The following is a 21,058-nucleotide window of genomic DNA, read 5'->3' as shown; positions in this document are numbered from 1 at the left end:
AGGTTCAAGGACTCTTCTGACCCGGCCACAGGGACTGGTCGTGTGTGTGTCCTAAGAAAACAAGCAGTGATTGAAGGAAAGACATGAAGCTTGTGTACAGTGCTTTCAGAAAGTATTCACACCACTTGACTTTTTCCACATTTGTGACCCAACACCTTGATTCAGTCGTATGTAGCAACATTTTAAATTGTGTTTTTTACATTGGATGAAAGTATAGACTCAGAGCTAGAAAATATTATATCAAACATTGCAGTTAAGGAACAATGGGAAAGTAATTCTGCTTTGAAAGTTGATAAACTTGGCCCGTGAATGTTTTGGTACACCTACTGCTCTTCATTGTCTACACCCATTCAGCATTGCTCACACTCTCTTAAGCCTTAGCCCCACCCATCTCTTTTAGGATTCACATTTGAGGCCATGTGCTAAACAGAGTAAAGTAGTGTAGTAAACAATCAAAGATTAAGACTAAAAGTGCTGAAAGTAATAGTAAAAATAGTCTTTATCTAGTCCTTGGCCTATATCCTAATCTGACTTTGGTGCAGGTCATGTTGTTCTTCACATTACCGTCTCTGGTAAACACACACTATATCAAATAAAATCTAAGTTTATTTGTCACATGCACAGGATACCGAAGGTGTAAACACTACAGTTTAGACCTGTAATCCCAACCCATACTACACTATATATACAAAAGTATGTGGACACTCCTTCAAATTAGTGGATTCAGCTATTTCAGTCACACCTGTTGTTGACAGGTGTATAAAATTGAGCACACACAGCCATGCAATCTCAATAGACTAACATTGGCAGTAGAGTGGCCTTACTGAAGAGCTCAGTGGCTTTCAATGTGGCACTGTCATAGGATGCCTGTAACGGCTTTCCTCTTCCTCTTCATCCGAAGAGGAGGAGCAGGGATTGAACCAAAATGCAGCGGTTTGATACGACATGATTTTTAATAAACAAAACAGAAAACACGACGAACACTTGAATAGATACAAAAACAATAAACGACGTAGACAGACCTGGACGACAAACTCACATGAAACACGAAGAACGCATGAACAGGAAAACTGACTACATCGAACGAACGAACAAACAAAACCGAAAACAGTCCCGTGTGGCGTAACATACACTGACACAGGAGACAACCACCCACAAACAAACAGTGTGAAAGCACCTACCTTAATATGGCTCTCAATCAGAGGAAATGAAAACCACCTGCCTCTAATTGAGAGCCATATCAGGTCACCCTTAACAAACATTGAAACACACAACATAGACTACCCACCCAAACTCACGCCCTGACCGTCAAACACATACAAAATAACAGAAAACCGGTCAGGAACGTGACATAACCCCCCCCCCTCAAGGTGCGTACTCCGAACGCACCACCAAAAGTCTAGGGGAGGGTCTGGGTGGGCGTCTGACCACGGTGGTAGCTCAGGCTCAGGGCGAGGTCCCCACCCCACCATAGTCAATCCCAGCTTACGTCTCCCCCTCAGAATGACCACCCTCTTACTCCACCCACTTAATTTAAGGGGAAACACCAAGATAAAGGACAGCTCCGGGACAAGGTAGCTCAGGACAGAGAGGTAGCTCAGGACAGAGGGATAGCTCAGGATAGAGAGGTAGCTCAGGATAGAGAGGTAGCTCAGGATAGAGGGGAAACTCCGGACTGAAGGGCAGCTCCGGACAGAGAGACAGCTCTGGACTGAGGGGCAGTTCTGGATTACTGGCAGCTCCAGGCTGGCTGACGGCTCTAGACGCTCATGGCTGGCTGACGGCTCTGGACGCTCATGGCTGGCTGACGGCTCTGGACGCTCATGGCTGGCTGACGGCTCTGGACGCTCATGGCTGGCTGACGGCTCTGGACGCTCATGGCTCGCTGGCGGCTCTGGCAGATCCTGTCTGGTTGGCGGCTCTGGCAGATCCTGTCTGGTTGACGGCTCTGGCAGATCCTGTCTGGTTGGCGGCTCTGGCAGATCCTGTCTGGTTGGCGGCTCTGGCAGATCCTGACTGACGAATGGCTCTAGCGGCTCCTGACTGACTACCGGCTCTGACGGCTCGGGACAGACGGGCGGCTCTAATGGCTCGGGACAGACGGATGGCTCAGACGGCACTGGGCAGACGGATGGCTCAGACGGCACTGGGGAGACGGATGGCTCAGACGGCGCTGGGGAGACGGATGGCTCAGATGGCGCTGGGGAGACGGATGGCTCAGATGGCGCTGGGGAGACGGATGGCTCAGATGGCGCTGGGGAGACGGATGGCTCAGATGGCACTGGGCAGACGGATGGCTCTGGCCGGAATAGGCGCACTGTAGGCCTGGTGCGTGGTGCCGGAACTGGAGGCACCGGGCTAAGGACACGCACCTTCAGGCTAGTGCGGGGAGAAGGAACAGGGCATACTGGACCCTGGGGACGCACATTAGGCCTAGTGCGTGGTGCCGGAACTGGTGGTACCGGGCTGGGAACACGCATCTCAGGGCTAATGCGGGGAGCAGCAACAGGATGCACAGGACTCTGGAGACGCACAGGAGGCTTGGTGCGTGGTGCCGGAATTGGTGGTACCGGGCTGGAGACACGCACCATAGGACGAGTGCGTGGAGGAGGAACAGGGCTGAGGAGACACACTGGAAGCCTGGTGCGTGGTGTAGGCACTGGTGGAACTGGACTGGGGCGGGGAGGTGGCGCCGGAAATACCGGACCGTGCAGGCGTACTGGTTCCCTTGAACACCGAGCCTGCCCAACCTTACCTGGTTGAATGCTCCCCGTCGCCCGACCAGTGCGGGGAGGTGGAATAACCCGCACCGGGCTATGTAGGCGAACCGGGGACACCATGCGTAAGGCTGGTGCCATGTATGCCGGCCCGAGGAGACGCACTGGAGACCAGACGCGTTGAGCCGGCATCATGGCACCTGGCTCAATGCCCAATCTAGCCCTACCAGTGCGGGGAGGTGGAATAACCCGCACCGGGCTATGAACACGTACAGGAGACACCGTGCGCTCTATTGCGTAACACGGTGTCCGCCCGTACTCCCGCTCTCCACGGTTAGCCTGGGAAGTGGGCGCAGGTCTCCTACCTGCCCTCGGCCCACTACCTCTTAGCCCCCCCCCCAAGAAATTTTTAGGTAGTACTCGCAGGCTTCCAGCCTTGCCTCCGTGCTGCCTCCTCATATCGCCTCCTCTCGGCTTTCGCTGCCTCCAGCTCTTCACGAGGGAGGCGATATTCTCCCGGTTGTGCCCAAGGTCCCTTTCCATCTAATATCTCCTCCCATGTCCATGAATCCTTGATGCCTTGATCCTGTTGCCGCTTGTCATGCTGCTTGATCCGGGTTTGGTGGGTCATTCTGTCACGATCGTCTTGATATGAGAGATTGGACCAAGGCGCAGCATGATATGAATACATCTTCTTTTTTATTATACGAAGACGTAACACGAAACACTTATACAAACTAACAAAAACAACAAACGACCGTGAAGCTACAAACGCAAGTGCACACACAAACTACTTACGTTCAACATAGACTAGACATAGAAAATGACCCACAAACAGCTAAAGCCTATGGCTGCCTTAAATATGGCTCCCAATCAGAGACAACAATAACCAGCTGTCTCTAATTGAGACCCAATTCAGGCAACCATAGACTTTCCTAGACACCTACACTGAACATTAAACCATCTATTCTACTAAACCCCCTAAACCAAACAACACCCTAGACAATACAAAAACCACATACTTCACCATGTCACACCCTGACCTAACTAAAATAATAATGAAAACAAAGATAACTAAGGCCAGGGTGTGACAATGCCACCTTTCCAACAATTCAGTTAATCAAATTTCTGCCCTGCCAGAGCTGCCCCGGTCAACTGTAAGTGCTGTTATTGTGAAGTGGAAACGTCTAGGAGCAACAACGGCTCAGCTGCGAAGTGGTAGGCCACACAAGCTCACAGAATGGGACCGCTGAAGTGCGTAACACGTAAAATGTGTCTGTCCTCGGTTGCAACACCAACTATCGAGTTCCAAACTGCCTCTGGAAGCAATGTCAGCACAAGAACTGTTCGTCGGGAGCTTCATGAAATGGGTTTCCATGGCCGAGCAGCTGCACACAAGCCTAAGATCACCATGCACAATGCCACGCGTCGGCTGGAGTGGTGTAAAGCTCGCCGCCATTGGACTCTGGAGCAGTGGAGACGCGTTCTCTGGAGTGATGAATCACGCTTCACCATCTGGCAGTCCGACTGACGAATCTAGGTTTTGCAGATGCCAGGAGAACGCTACCTGCCCAAATGCATATTAACAACTGTAAAATTCGGAGGAGGAGAAATAATGGTCTGGGGCTGTTTTTCATAGTTCGGGCTAGGCCCCTTAGTTCCAGTGAAGAGAAATCTTAACGCTACAGCATACAATGACATTCTAGACCATTCTATGCTTCCAACTTTGTGGCAACAGTTTGGGGAATGCCCTTGCCTGTTTCAGCATGACAATGCCCCCGTGCACAAAGTGAGGTCCATACAGGAATGGTTTGTCGAGATCGGTGTGGAAGAACTTGACTGGTCTGCACAGAGCCCTGACCATAACCCCATTAAACAGCTTAAGGATTAATTGGAACGCCGACAGCGAGCTAGGCCTAATCTCCCAACATCAGTGCCTGACATCACTAATGCTCTTGTGGCTGAATGGAAGCAAGTCCCCGCAGCAATGTTGCAACATCTAGTGGAAAGCCTTCCCAGAAGAGTGGAGGCTGCTATAGCAGAAAAGGGGGTACAAACACAATAATGCCCATGATTTTGGAATGAGCAGGTGTCATGCAGTGTACCATGCACAATGCATGAATCTGCAGGTAGCTAAAGCTAACCAACTAGGTTCAGTGTTAGCTAGCTAGCTAACATTAGGCTATAACTAGAAATGCAAATAGTTTTCTGAGATACGAAACAGCTCATACACGTAACGTTAGCTAGCGAGCCAGCCAGCTAACCTTAGCTAGCTAGCTAACAGTACGCTTTAACTTGCAATGCAAATGGCTTTCTGACAAAATTAGAAATGTAATATTCCGCATTCAAGACAACTGGGAACTTGGCCAAAAATGAGCCCTGACTGGGAAAAGTTGTTTTGAACTGTCATCTAACTTGGAATTCCAACTCGGGAACTCGGGCCTCATTCTAGAGCTCCCACTTTCCGACCTGAATACCACTGATGTCATGATTTGACCTCGTATTTTGCTGAGTTCCCAGTTGTCTTGAAAGCACCATAATGTCTGAAAATGTAGCTAGACTTTTACCAGTATACATGGATGAACGCTTCTCCCTCTCCCTGGTTGCCCTTAGCTAACCAACTATGATCAATGTCAGCTAGCTAACTAGCTAACACTAGCAAATGAAATGCAAATAATATTACTACACAGCTCATACACATAATGTTAGCTAGAGAGGCAGCCAGCTAACGTTAACTAGTTAGCTAACAGTATGCTTTAGCTTGCAATGAAAATGACTTTCTGACAAAATGTCAAACTTAAAATAGCTGAAAATGTAGCTAGACTTATACCCGTACACATGAATGAATGCTTCTCCCTCTCTGTCATGGATGCCATGGTTGCCCTTAGTTTGAAGATGTAATCCTGTCTAGCCATCCTTGTTCTTTTTTCGACTCCCACCGCATTTGCAACCATACTCTGCTTCCACCGGACATTCCACTTTCAAAACTCTGTCAACTTCTTCCGTGACAACAGCACTGATGATCGCCGTATCTTCCCCATCACTTTCATCAGAAGACTCTACAATGTCTAGTTCATTTTCAGAGTCAGCATTGCACAATCGTCCTCCAGAATAGTCCATCAGAACTTTTCCCACAAAATCTTTGTTGATAGTGCCTTTTAAATTCAGTTGTGAGCAGTAGCAACACTTTTGCAGTTCTTTGGGATATCTTTCAAAACATCTACGGTAGAATGGATTATCTACACATACTGAGCAGCTCATGTTATAGACAGAAGCATGCGACATGGCAGACCTATCCGAACTCATCTCTCGGCATGTCCAGCCAATCCATTATCTCAATCAATCATGGCTACTAGCAGGAAGGTTCCTAACTTTTTCTGTAGCTTAACAATTTTATTCGTATTTACAGATGGCATGCAAGTTTGTTATTAAGGCACATTAAAGTTCACAGTTCTTGTTCCAGAAGGAATTTCTGCCAAAATGTTCAAATGCCTCTCCTGTGAAGTAGTGATGTGTGACATACGCCTAGCTTCCTGGAACGGGTCACATTTTGGTGTTACAACCTGAATTTAAAATGTATTAAATTTAGATTTTGTGTCACTGGCCTAAACACAATAGCCCATAATGTCAAAGTGGAATTATGTTTTTAGACATTTTTACACAATTATTTAAAAATGAAAAGCTGAAATATCTTGAGTCAATAAGTCAATAAGTCAATAAGAAAATGTAGTCTATTTCAGAAGAACAGAATAGCATACTCTGAGTTGTCCTTATGTTAGGTCCTGATCTGGCTATGCCATATGACTGTGTGCTAGTTCATAGTTCATTTAGCAGACAAGATTTGCTTAGAATTCCGTGGCATTATTTTATAGTATGAAGAATACAATTGAACATAGCTGAATAAAATAGAAAGGATATTTTCTCCAAACGATTTGAGGGAGTGCGCACATCCGGCTATTCTGTGTTGAGCGTTAACAAAGAAACAGGTACTCCTATATGCTTAATTTAGAGTTATTTATGTAACTTTAGTCGTGATACAAATGTTGGTCTATATGTTTTGATTTGTAATACATTTTAAGGCTGCATGCAACTCTAATGATGATTTGAAAAAAGTCACATGAAAGGCATAAGCTCTGCTTTGTTTTTTTTGCGCAGGCTGTACACACTTCATCAGTCTCTCATTCACAATTTGACAAGCACTTGATAATGCCTCGAATTTCCCGGCTGCATCCCCTCTGTGTGGCCGTAATGCCCCCTAGAAGAATCCATGCCCTTTGCAGCTAGCAGCCATTGTGCCCTTGGGCTGAATATAAGAATTATAATTCCCTTCTCCTGGGTGTGTGCCAAAGCACCTCTCACTCACATGGCTCTCCGTCATGTGATCGGGTCTTTTTCACAGGCTACAAGTGAAGACAGACACATCGGGGGCGCAACTGCGCACGTCCTTATCCATTTCCGGGGCGCATATTGAAGATATTGGAAGAACTGTCCACATTTACTTTTCGTCAGCCAACAAGATGAGTAGGCCTAACGAACAGCAAAAGCAGTAGCCTATGTCAATCTACTATCCCCCATAGTACAAAGGTTGACCTATTCTATTCCGTGTGAGAAATAAATATTCCAAACAAAGTCTGGGACAGTTATGGGATGCGATAGATCCCAAATGAATACAACACTAGCATTAAAACCCAGTTTTAAGCAACGAGCCTGACGCAACAGATGAGAATGTTTAGCTTAAAAGGGCTTCACATTATAAGCGCAGCAATGCGCACACGGCAATGGGCTATAAGCGCAAATGTTCCATTAGCAGGAAAACACCATTCTCAAAAGTGACCACAAATGCGACTGTGCATGTAATGCTTTTATTATAATTTTCACCATAAAAATGCACCGTTGTCTTCCTCACCCTTTGTAAAGCGGATTAATGTGATTCATTTTAAGTAGTTATTTGGCCACTTTAGTTGTGATACAAATCTTATCAAAACATATAGGCCTATGGGCTAGGCTACATGAGGTGTGCGACTATGATTTGAAAAAGTTGCCCAAAAAAATGGAATCTATGCACTTCAATAGCGAATGGAGGACGCTTTTCCCGTGGTTCCTTTTCATACCAGCCAGGTAGTCTATACTCCTGTTGTAAAGAGAAGCAATCTGCTTAATATTAGGAAAGTTGATAAATAAATATAGTAGGCCTAGCCTATAGAAAGCTGATGGGATCTTCCTCTTTTTAATAGAGGCCATCACTCTGTTTTCTCACGCAATTGCATAGCCTATAGAAATGTTGCGCAACATGAGCTTGATTCGATTTTCGATTACATTTGTATTGATGTCAGAGTCATTAGAGGGACAATAGAGTGCTAAGTACAAGGCAGTTAGCAAGTTTGGTATAATGGCCATCAGCAGCATTAGAGCTTGGAGAAGCCTGATTACCGTTACTAAACGGTCACCTGGAATTTGACTGCCATCATGACTCGTGACCGCCGGTGTGGCGGAAATACGGTCACTGTTAAAACAGTTAGAGTTTAATGGCTGTGATAGGAGAACACTGAGGATGGATCAACAGCGTTGTAGTTACTCCGTAATACTAACCTAAATGACAGAGTGAAAAGTTGGAATAAAAAATATGCCATAACATACATCCTGATTGCAATAAGGCACTTAAGTAAAACTGCAAAAAATGTGGCAAAGGAATTAACATTATGTCACGCCCAGGCCATAGAGAGGCTTTTATTCTCTATTTTGGTTAGGCCAGGGTGTGACTAGGGTGGGCATTCTAGTTTCTTTATTTCTATGTTTTGTATTTCTATGTTTTGGCCGGGTATGGTTCTCAATCAGGGACAGCTGTCTATCGTTGTCTCTGATTGGGAATCATACTTAGGCAGCCTTTTTTCTTTTTGTGTTTGTGGGTAGTTGACTTTGTTAGTGGCACTATAGCCCTAGTAAGCTTCACGGTCGTTTCTTTGTTTCTTGTTTTGTTGGCGACATTCTAAATAAAAGAAAATGTACACTCACCACGCTGCACCTTGGTCCGGTCATTTCCAACTAGACGACAGCTGTGACACATTATGTCCTGAATACAAAGCGTTATGTTTGGGGCAAATTCAACACAACACATCACTGAGTACCACTCTTATTTTCAAGCATGGTGGCTGCATCATGTTATGTGTATGCTTGTCATTGGCAAGGACTAGGGAGTTTTTAGGATAAAAAGAAAAGGGATAGAGCTAAGCAGAGGCAAAATCCTAGAGGAAAACCTGGTTCAGTCTGCTTTCCAAATTTACCTTTCAGCAAGACAATAACCTAAAAGGTAAGACCAAATATACACTGGAGTTGCTTACCAAGATCACATTGAATGTTCCTGAGTGGCCTACTTACAGTTTTGATTTTAATCGGCTTGGAAATCTTTTGCAAGACTAGAAAATGGCTGTCTAGCAATGATGAACAACCAACTTGACAGAGCTTGAAGAATTTTAAAAAGAATAATGTGGCAAATATTGTGCAATCCAGGTGTGCAAATCTCTTAGAGACGTACCCAGAAATACTCACAGCTGTAGTCGCTGCCAAAAGTGATTCTAACATGTATTGACTCAGGCTTGTGAATACTTATGTCAATTAGATATTTATGTATTTCATTTTCAAGAAATTAGCAAAGATTTCTAAAACATGTTTTCACTTCGTCATTATGGGGTATTGTGTGTGGATGGGTGAGAATAATAATACATTTAATCCATTTTGAATTCAGGCTGTAACACAACAAAATGCTGAATAAGTCAAGGGTTATGACTACTTTCTGAAGGCACTTTAGGTGTGCTAGAGGGAGAGGAAGAGACCGAAGAATAAAGTGTGTTTGTCTGTGCATGTGTGTGGTTGTCTGGGTGTGTTTTGTGTGTCTTTTAATAGTTATTATATTGGTTAGTTAGTATTATTCTTTCATTAGGGTGTGTCTGAGCCTATGCAGTTTGTTCCGTGTTTAAGCACCAGCCTCTTCTTTCTACAGTCTTTAGAACATTCCTCTGTTCCACTGGAAGAGTAGCTGCTTCCCATCAAAACTACCGCTTTACACATCAAAGCTCACCTGTGTCCCTCTGCGCACCCTCTTTCTCTGTCTCTCTTTTGCTCTCAAACATACTACATTTTCTCTCACGCTCACACTCACACTACCACATATTGGTATCTTTCAACATCTCCATTAATCTATAGTTACAAGGCTACATTGGTACTTAATGTTGAAGTATTGCCAAAGCGGGCCATGAAATTGGAAGATTAATGCAACTTTGATTGTTTTAAAAGGGAGAGCCTCTAATTGAGCCCCACATGAGCCTCACATAACACCCATAAAACATAGCGGTTAAACACCGAAATGGTTACAACTGTTTTTTCACAATTCATTTTATCCAATGTGGATTTTAGAAACACTTTTAAATAAGGGCTGTGTTTCGTGTAACTTACCCTGGCGTGAATTTTTGATAACTTTGTAAATCTCTCTTGGACGAGGTGACTTTTTTATCTATAGATTCGTCTCTATTTACTTTCAGATTAGAAAATGCTAATTAGCATCAAAGTAGACCATGTAAGACTGCAAATCCCTGCAACCTCCTGCACACCATCTCTAGCTGACACCTTTGCTGTCAGCTAGCTAGCTACTTTCTACCTTGATCTAAAATGAAAGATATATTGCATTTTTTAAATTTACTGTTCCATATTTTATTTAACTAATATTTAACTAATATAATATTAACTAATGTCTTATTTATGCATTTGGTCTTGTGTCCTGTACAGAATATTATCCTAGTAGCAGTAAAGATATTTATAATGTGCCATGAATACTATGCTAGTTTTTCTTTTATAAGAAGCTATATAGCTAGCTAGCTACCTACCTAGATGATATTAGCAACATACCCTTATTTTACTAGATCCTCTTCTTCAGCCGGTGGAAGTCTTTCTTTAATCCATTATAATTTCTGCCAACTATTCATGGTGTCAGAATGCACTGCTGTATTAAAGCAATCCTGAACTAGCGTGTTGACATGTTCTGTTGCAGATTCAAAGCCAAATTAACTAATTGCAGAATGTATCGGTGATGATCTGGGGGTGCTTCAGCAAGGCTGGAATCGGGCAGATTTGTCTTTGTGAAGGACGCATGAATCAAGCCACGAACAAGGTTGTCCTGGTTGAAAACTTGCTTCCTTCTGCTCTGACAATGTTCCCCAACTCCGAGGATTGTTTTTTCCATCAGGACAATGCTCCATGCCACACAGCCAGGTCAATCAAGGTGTGGATGGAGGACCACCAGATCAAGACCCTGTCATGGCCAGCCCAATCTCCAGACCTGAAACCCATTGAAAACACCTGGAATGTGATCAAGAGGAAGATGGATGGTCACAAGCCATCAAACAAAGCCGAGCTGCTTGAATTTTCGCCAGGAGTGGCATAAAGTCACCAAACATGAATGTGAAAGAATGGTGGAGAGCATGCCAAGGCGCATAAAAGCTGTGATTGAATATTAGGGTTATTCCACTAAATATTGATTTCTGAACTATTCCTAAGTTAAAACATTAGTATTGTGATGTTTAAAAATGAATATGAACTTAGTTTCTTTGAATTATTCGAGGTCTGACAACACTGCATCTTTTTTGTTATTTTGACCAGTTGTCATTTTCTGCAAATAAATGCAATATTATTTTTATTTGGAATTTGGGAGAAATGTTGTCAATAGTTTATAGAATAAAACAAAAATGTTCATTTTACCCAAACACATACCTATAAATAGTAAAACCAGAGAAACTGATAATTTTGCAGTGGTCTCTTAATTTTTTCCAAAGCTGTATATGCATTGTTTACAATTTTGATTTCCTTAAAACAATGTAATTGTTTGAGTTCAGGTGTTTGACGAATTGATGGGTGAATAGGTGCATTCTTGTCAAATAAATATGCTTATTCATTCATGATAAAAATACTTTCAACCTGAAACACAATTATATATAAATGCATGCTCCACTCTCAAGTTGGAGTTGAACTTGTTGACTGATGCATGCGTTTATACATAATTGTGTTTCAGGTTGAAAGAGCTTACCTACATTGAACAAAAATATAAAGCAACATGCAACAATTTCAAAGATTTTGCTGAGTTACAGTTCATAGAAGGAAATCAGTCAATTTAAATACATTTATTAGGCCCTAATCTATGGATTTCACATGACTGGGAATACAGATATGCATCTGCTGGTCAAAAAAAAGGTAGGGGCGTGGATCAGAAAACCAGTCAGTATCTGGTGTGACCATCATTTGACTCATACAGCGTGACACATCTCCTTTGCATAGAGTTGATCAAGCTATTGATTATGACCTGTGGAATGTTGTTCCACTCGTCTTCAATGGCTGTGCAAAGTTGCTGGATATTGATGGGAACTGGAACACGTTGTCGAACACGTCGATCCAGAGCATCCCAAACAAGCTCAATGGGTGACATGTTTCGTGAGTATGCAGGACATGGAAGAACTGGGACATTTTTAGCTTCCAGGAATTGTGTACAGATCCTTGCGACATGGGGCCGTGCATTATCATGCTGAAACATGAGGTGATGGCGGTGGATAAATGGCATGACAATGGGCCTCAAGATCTCATCACAGTATCTCTGTGGATTCAAATTGCCATCGATAAAATGCAATTGTGTTCGTTGCCTGTAGCTTATGCCTGCTCATACTATAACCCCACCGCCAACATGGGACACTCTGTTCACAACGTTGACATCAGCAAACTGCTCGCCCACATGACGCCATACACGCTGTCTGCCATCTGCCCGGTACAGTTGAAACCAGGATTCATCCGTGAAGAGGACACTTCTCCAGCGTGCCAGTCGCCATCGAAGGTAAACATTTACCCACTGAAGGGTACGATGCCGAACTGCAGTCAGGTCAAGACCCTGGTGAGGAGGACGAGCACGCAGATGAGCTTCCTTCCCTGAGACAGTTTTTTGGGTTGTGCAAACAAACAGTTTCATCAGCAGTCTGGGTGGCTGGTCTCAAGACGATCCCGCAGGTGAGTTAGCCTGGATGTGGAGGTCCTGGGCTGGCGTGGTTACACGTGGTCTGCGGTTGTGAGGCCGGTTGGACGTACTGCCAAATTCTCTAAAACAACATTGGAGGCGGCTTATAGTAAAGAAATGAACATTAAATTCTGTGGCAACAGCTCTGCTGCAGTCATAATGCCAATTGCATGGGCCCTCAAAACTTGAGACATCATTGTGTGCCCTTTTGAGACATTTTAGAGTGCCCTTTTATTTTCCTCAGCACAAGGTGCACCTGTGTAATGATCATGCTGTTTAATCAGCTTCTTGATATGCCACATCTGTCAGGTGAATGGATTATCTTGGCAAAGGATAAATGCTCACTAACAGGGATGTAAACACATTTTGCACAACATTTTAGAGAAATAAGCTTTTTGTGCATATGGAACATTTCTGGGATCCTTTATTTCAGCTCATGAAACATGGGACCAACACTAACTTTCATGTTGCGTTTATATTTTTGTTCAGTTTAGTTGAGAGGTGATAAGACTCAGGCACACCCATTGGCTCCAAAAAAAGCTTGTTTTGTACGTAAATGTAGTCATGTAACCAGGCTAATGTTGCTAACTAGCTAACCATGAGCTAGCTAACTAAATAACAGGCATTTTCAATGTAGAACTTGCCCAAGACAGTTCACAGAATTGTCTATTTAAACAACTTTAGCCAATTTATTCATTATAAAATGTAGCTAACATTAGATAGTTAATACAAAAATTCTTATGTTTGCCTCGATTCGGCAGTCTCTTCCAGATCATCATGGCCCTGGTGAGTGATGTTAGGCTGGACACATTACACCGCTTTTTTCTGATTAAAAACTAGTTCATTGCATCGGCCGTGGAGCCCAGTTTCATAATATGACCATATTTCTCAGCTGCTTGCCGTCGTTTTGAAGCAATCACAGGCCTTATTTTAGGGCATTTTTCACCCTGCCAGCTCCCATTAGTTCTATTGAGCACCGTGGCACCAACTCGCTTTCCGAACATTTTATTCCCAGCTTAATGTTCTACGTCACAATGCCTGCTTCGCTATTGTTGGCAGTGAGACCTGCTCACGTTGTTGGTAGTTAAAATGTAAACAACAACAAAAAATTACTCATGGAACTCTGAGGTCGTCCCATTGTTTCCTATAGGGGAATTATAGGCATGTCTGTCTATTTCACCAAATATCTCGCAATGTGTATATTTACATTTTTTTCAAGTCAGACGCCGTTTTAATCATGAGAATCTCCTCTTTCTAATTATGTAAGTCTGGGCAGCGAGCTTGGTTGTCATCAAATGCTAGCCCCAAAATCAAATCAAATCAAGTTTATTTTATATAGCCCTTCGTACATCAGCTAATATCTCGAAGTGCTGTACAGAAACCCAGCCTAAAACCCCAAACAGCAAGCAATGCAGGTGTAGAAGCACGGCGGCTAGGAAAAACTCCCTAGAAAGGCCAAAACCTAGGAAGAAACTTAGAGAGGAACCAGGCTATGAGGGGTGGCCAGTCCTCTTCTGGCTGTGCCGGGTGGAGATTATAACAGAACATGGCCAAGATGTTCAATGGTCAAATAATAATCAGGAGTAAATGTCAGTTGGCTTTTCATAGCCGATCATTAAGAGTATCTCTACCGCTCCTGCGGTCTCTAGAGAGTTGAAAACAGCAGGTCTGGGACAGGTAGCACGTCCGGTGGACGCAAAAAAACTTTTTGCCCTTGGAACGCTGAGCTCTCCCCATTGTTTTCCTATGGAAAGGCATGCCGGTCTATTTAACCAAATATCTCACTGTGTATATTTAGATTTTTTCAAGTCGGGCACCATTTTAGTCATGAGAATCTCCTCTTTGTAATTATGTAAGTCTGTGCAGCGAGCTCGGTTGTCATCAATCACTAGACCAGAAATAGTCAGAAGTTTTCATTTTTTCCCTACTTTCTCATTATGCAGACATTAGCACAGTTGACACCATCGAGGTGCTGATGTTTAAGTAGTTTTTTTCCAGTTTCGTCCGACGAACAGATAGTAGTGGTCAAATAAAAAGGGATAAAAAAAAATTGTGCAATTTAGGCAAAATGGAATTCCAAGCATCACTCCAGTCAAAACAGGCTCTGTGAATGTTCGATTCCATTCATTTGCTATGGGCTCGCGCTAGTGTTCCAGCTTAGCCAATGTTCTTTTGCCGTTTTTCAGCCTTGGGTGAATTTTGACTCGTTCTATTGTCCAGCCTAGTCATGTGAAGCTTGAGACATTCCTTTTTAGTTCTGTATGATAGCCACATTAGCAGCTAATTAGCATTTCATTTTGGTGGTGGTAAATATAGGCTAATATATTGATAAAAGTCACCTTGCCCGAGTCAGATTTACATGGTTATCAAAACGTCATGCCAGGGTAAGCCTACACGAAACACAGCCCTTATTTGAAGTGTTTGTAAAATCCACAATAGATGGAAAAACAATTGGAACCATTTCCGTGTTTGACCGCTAGGTTGTATGGGTATTATGACTCATACTGTGGTAAACTATGAACGTCACAGGTTTCACAGTAGTAGATCACTGTTAAAGCATGCTATTATGTTATGTCTTAATATGTGGTTGCTTGCCCCCGTCCCCCTCCCCATGTAAAAAACCCCGCCTTTCTTCCTACTACCTGGTCTTAAAGGGATGCCTTCGTCTTTTAGTGAGTTTGTTTCACCCACTTTCTCTCTTCCTCACTCCTTGTCTCTCTCTTTCACCCTCTTCACCCCTTTTACCCCTAAATTTAAACCTATCCTTCCGCCCACCTCTCCATCCATCCCTTATGTCCCTGGTGCAGTCCTTGAAAAGGAGTTAAACCTCCGGGTCCCCATAAGGATCTCTGGATCTAGTTAATCAATCCCTGCTTTGAACTGGTAAGAAAACGAGAAATACAGCAACCACAAAGGATGGATAATATTCACATCCTTGCTCTCTCTGGGTCGATGACTGACTGTTATGTTGAGGTTTATCACTCTTCCAGCCTGCTGCTGGCCAAACAGGGGCAGGTGCTTCCTGTTTCCTAGGACTGGTGTCTTTTCTCTCTTTGACTCTCTCTTTTTATCTATCTATCTATATATCTATCTCTCTCTCTTTCACTTTTTCTTTCTCCTCTTTTATTTGTTCTCCAGCTCATGTAAGCACATGCGTTGCCCATGTCACTCCCTCTCTTTTCCTGGACCTATCATCGCTTTTACCGCTTTCATTCTACTACTCCGACACACACATGCTCTCACCAACAATATATTTATTTATATTCTCTCTCTCTCTCTCTCTCTCTCTCTCTCTCTCTCTCTCTCTCTCTCTCTCTGTGTCTCTGTTTCTCTTTCTCTCCATCTGTTTTGTCTTTTATGCCTTTGCTCCTCCACTTAAGCAACTCCTTCTTCACATAGTGCCCCCTGGCAGCACTAGTGTAGCATAACATTAGAGTTGCACACAACTTTTAACTCAAGACTGAATGTTGCAATAAGATACCTGCACATTGTCAAAAAGTTTGGAAAAATCCAAAACCAAATTCATCGTATTTATTCAAACATGATGCCCAAAAAGTGCAATAGTCCATCTTTAAAACTGAAGCCATAAAAAGCTGAAGTCAGGTGTCTGTGAATGTCATGAAATATCTATGCTTCTATATTTATTGTAAGACACACACTGAATGAATGCATAGAAGAAGGAGGTTTAAGTTGGGTATTGCTAACATCCTTTCTTCACCACGTTCTTGTGCAGGTGGTGAAGTCAGTGATGCTGTTCCCCACCATCGAGCGCATGGCGGCGACCCCTCAGGGAAGGGTCATGACCCCGGTGCTGTGCCGCCTGCGCTATGTGGCTTACCTGCCCATCTTCCTCCTCTCTCTTCTACCTGATGTACTCAAGGCCTTCATGGTTAAGCTGGTCTTCGGAGGGCTGCGTTCACTGGACCACTCGACCGTGCCGCCTGCTGTTAGCCTCATTAACGTGGACACCGCTGGTGAGTCTCTCCCTCTGTTCTATTCAGTTTAATTTCACTTCAGAGCCAAATAAGAAGGGGAAACCAGTGAACTCAAGCTTTGTCAAACTAAAATGATTAACCTGTCCATGTAAAGACAATCAAACTTTGGTCTGTCCATGTCTGTCTATATTATCATTTCCATAGTCTGTACATGCTCACAACTACAGTTGAAGTCGGAAGTTTACATACACCTTAGCCAAATACATTTAAACTCAGTTTTTCACAATTCCTGACATTTAATCCTAGTAAAAATTCCCTGTCTTAGGTCAGTTAGGATCACAACTTTATACTAAGAATGTGAAATGTCAGAATAATAGTAGAGAGAATTATCTATTTCAGCTTTTATTTCTTTTATAACATTCCCAGTGGGTCAGAAGTTTACATACACTCAATTAGTATTTGGTAGCATTGCCTTTAAATTGTTTAACTTGGGTCAAACGTTTCGGGTAGCCTTCCACAAGCTTCCCACAATACGTTGGGTGAATTTTGGCCCATTCCTCCTGACAGAGCTGGTGTAACTGAGTCAGGTTTGTAGGCCTCCTTGCTCGCACACGCTTTTTCAGTTCTGCCCACAAATTTTCTATAGGTTTGAGGTCAGGGCTTTGTGATGGCCTCTCCAATACCTTGACTTTGTTGTCCTTAACTTCTCTAGGGTAGGGGGCAGCATTCGGAATTTTGGATGAAAAGCATGCCCAAATTAAACTGCCAGCTACTCATCCCCAGAAGATAATATATGCATATTATTAGTAGATTTGGATAGAAAACACTCTGAAGTTTCTAAAACTGTTTGAATCATGTCTGTGAGCATAACAGAACTTATTTAGCAGGCGAAACCCCGAGGACAAACCATTCAGATTATTTTATTTAGGTCACTCTCTTTTCAATGAGTTTTCATTGGGAAACCAGATTTCTAAGGGACCTGCTTGCGGTTCCTTGGGAAACCAGATTTCTAAGGGACCTGCTTGCGGTTCCTACCGCTTCCACTGGATGTCAACAGTCTTGAGAAATTGGTTGAGGTTATTCCTTTGTGTAATGAAGAAGTACGGCCATCTTGAACGAGAGTCACTCGAGGTGTCCTGTTAGATAGAGGCGCGAGACCAGAAAGCTAGCTACAGTTGGTTTTAATCCTGTATTGAACACAGATCATCCCGTCTTCAATTTTATCGATTATTAACATTAAAAAATACCTAAAGTTGTATTACAAAAGTAGTTTGAAATTTTTTGTCAAAGTTTACAGGTTACCTTTGAGATATTTTGTAGTAACGTTGCACAAATTGGAACCGGTGTTTTTCTGGATCAAATGCGCCAAATAAATGGACATTTTGAATATATATAGACAGAAATAATTGAACAAAAGGACCATTTGTGATGTTTATGGGACATATTGGAGTGCCAACAACAAAAGCTCATCAAAGGTAAGGCATGAGTTATATTTTTATTTCTGCGTTTTGTGTCGCGCCTGCAGGGTTGAAATATGCTTATCTCTCTTTGTTTACAACGGTGCTATCCTTAGATAATAGCATCGTTTGCTTTCGCCGAAAAGCCTATTTGAATTCTGACATGTTGGCTGGATTCACAACCAGTGTAGCTTTAATTTGGTATCTTTCATGTGTGTTTTAATGAACGTTTGATTTTTATAGTCATTTTTATAGTAAATAATTTGAATTTGTCGCTCTGCATTTTCTCAGGCTTTTTGCCAAGTGAGACAGTAGCGTCCCGCCTAAACTCAGATTTTTGGATATAAATATGAACTTTACCAAACAAAACGTACATGTATTGTGTAACATGAAGTCCTATGAGTGTCATCTGATGAAGATCATCAAAGGTTAGTGATTAATTTTATCTCTATTTCTGCTTTTTGTTACTCCTCTCTTTGGCTGGAAAAAAGTCTTTTTCTGTGACTTGGCTCATACCTAACATAATTGTTTGGTGTGCTTTCGTCGTAAAACCTTTTTGAAATCGGACACTTTGGCTGGATTTACAACAAGTGTATCTTTAAAATTGTGTAAAATACTTGTATGTTTGAGTAATTTAAATTATGGGATTTCTGTTGTTTTGAATTTGGCGCTCTGCAGTTTCACTGGCTGTTGATGAGGTGGGACCCTACCGTCCCACATACCCTAGAGAAGTTAAGCCATTTTGCCACAACTTTGGAAGTATGCTTGGGGTCATTGTCCATTTGGAAGACCCATTTGCGACCAAGCTTTAACTTCCTGACTGATGTCTTGAGATGTTGCTTCAATATATCCACATAATTTTCTTTCCTCATGATGCCATCTATGTTGTGAAGTGCACCAGTCCCTCCTGCAGCAAAGCACCCCCACAACATCATGCTGCCACCCCCGTGCTTCATGGTTGCGATGGTGTTCTTCGGCTTGCAAGCCTCCCCATTTTTCCTCCAAACATAACGATGGTCATTATGGCCAAACAGTTCTATTTTTGTTTCCTCAGACCAGAGGACATTTCTCCAGAAAGTTCGATCTTTGTCCCCATGTGCAGGTGCAAACCGTAGTCTGTCTTTTTTATGACGGTTTTGGAGCAGTGGCTTCTTCCTTTCTGAGCGGCCTTTCAGGTTATGTCGATATAGGACTCGTTTTTCTGTGGATATAGATGCTTTTGTACCTGTTTCCTCCAGTATCTTCACAATGTCCTTTGCTGTTGTTCTGGGATTGATTTGCACTTTTCGCACAAAAGCACGTTCATCTCTAGGAGACAGAACGCGTCTCCTTCCTGAGCGGTATGACGGCTGCGTGGTCTCATGGTGTTTATACTTGCGTACTTGTAACGGTATTCGTCGTCTGAAGAAGAGGAATCATCGGACCAAAGCGCAGCGTTGTAAGTGTTCATGCTTTTATTATTAAAACTGAACACTATAACAAAAATAAACAAGAGAATAACCGAAAGAGTCCTGTAAGGTGAAAACACTAAACAGAAATTAACTACCCACAAAAACCATGTGGGAAAAAGCTACCTAAGTATGGTTCCCAATCAGAGACAACGATAGACAGCTGGCCCTGATTGAGAACCATACCCGGCCAAAACAAAGAAATAGAAAAAAGAACATAGAATGCCCACCCAAATCACACCCTGACCAAACCAAAATAGAGACATAAAAAGCGGTCAGGGCGTCTACGGTCAGGGCGTGACAGTACCCCCCCCAAAGGTGCGGACTCTGGCCGCAAAACCTGAACCCATAGGGGAGGGTCTGGGTGGGCATTTCTCCGCGGTGGCGGCGCTGGTGAGGGACGTAGACCCCCCCCCCCCTCGCCGCCGACCCCGGACTGGGGACCCTCGTTGTGGGGGCCGGACTGGGCACCCTTGTAGCGGGCCCCGTACTGGGGACCCTTGTTGGGGACCCTTGTTGGACTGGAGGGCGTCTCTGGAAGCTCCGGACTGCAAGGCGCCTCTGGAAGCTCCGGACTGAAGGGCGCCTCTGGAAGCTCCGGACTGAAGGGCGCCTCTGGAAGCTCCGGACTGAAGGGCGCCTCTGGAGGGTCCGGACTGGAGGGCGTCGCTGCAAGCTCCTGACTGAAGGGCGACACAGGAGGCTCTGGACTGGAGGGCGTCGCTGGAGGATCCGGACTGGAGGGCGACTCTGGAGGGAGGAGACGCAGAGACAGCCTGGTGCGTGGGGCTGCCACAGGGCCCACCAGGCTGGGGAGACCTACAGGAGGCCTGGTGCGTAGAGGAGGCACCGGATGAACCAGGCTGTGGGGGAGCACTGGAGCCCTGGTGCGCAGCCTTGGCACCACTCCTCCAGGCTGAATGCCCACTTTAGCCCGGCCCCTCCAGAGTGCAGGCACAGGTCGAACCGGGCTGTGGGGGAGCACTGGAGATCTGGTGCTTAACACTCGCACCTCTCCATTAGGCTCAATGCCCACTTTCGCCGGGGACGGGCAGAGCGCAGGCATAGGACAAACTGAACCCTCCCAGCGCCCCGGAGACACAGTACGCAGAACCGGCGCAGGATACCCTGGGCCAAAACGGCGCACCGGAGACCAAACGCGCTGAGCTGGCACAATCCGCCCTGGCTGGATTCCCACTCTCGCATGGCACTTGCGGGGGGCTGGCATATAGCGCTCCGGGCTATGAGCGCGTACTGGAGACACCTTGTGCTTCACCGCATAACACGGTGCCTGATCAGTACCACGCTGCTTCCGGTAAGCACGTGGAGTTGGCTCAGGTCTATCGCCTGACTCCGCCAATCTCCCCGTGTGCCCCCCCCCCCCCCCCAAATGTTGGGGCTGCCTCGTGCCTTCTGCGCTGCCTTGCCTCATATCACCGCCTCTCCGCTTTAGCTG

The 21,058-nt window shown here is 44.2% G+C and overlaps 1 protein-coding gene across 2 annotated transcripts in view; it reads left to right on the top strand.

Moving 5' to 3' along the window:
- Nucleotides 1-21,058, top strand: part of LOC120060386 (lipid droplet-associated hydrolase-like) — a 68,564-nt gene that overhangs the window by 34,504 nt on the left and 13,002 nt on the right. For both annotated transcript variants that reach the window (XM_039009673.1, XM_039009674.1), the window contains exon 5: nucleotides 16,496-16,736. In XM_039009673.1, coding sequence (XP_038865601.1) covers nucleotides 16,496-16,736 — 241 coding nt within the window. The remainder of the gene's footprint in view (nucleotides 1-16,495; nucleotides 16,737-21,058) is intronic.

The sequence above is a fragment of the Salvelinus namaycush genome, chromosome 15 (assembly GCF_016432855.1).
Source record: "Salvelinus namaycush isolate Seneca chromosome 15, SaNama_1.0, whole genome shotgun sequence".
NCBI classification, from domain to species: Eukaryota; Metazoa; Chordata; class Actinopteri; order Salmoniformes; family Salmonidae; genus Salvelinus; species Salvelinus namaycush.
The sequence above is the reverse complement of the archived record's forward strand: the minus strand, read 5'-3'. Positions and strand labels throughout refer to the sequence as shown.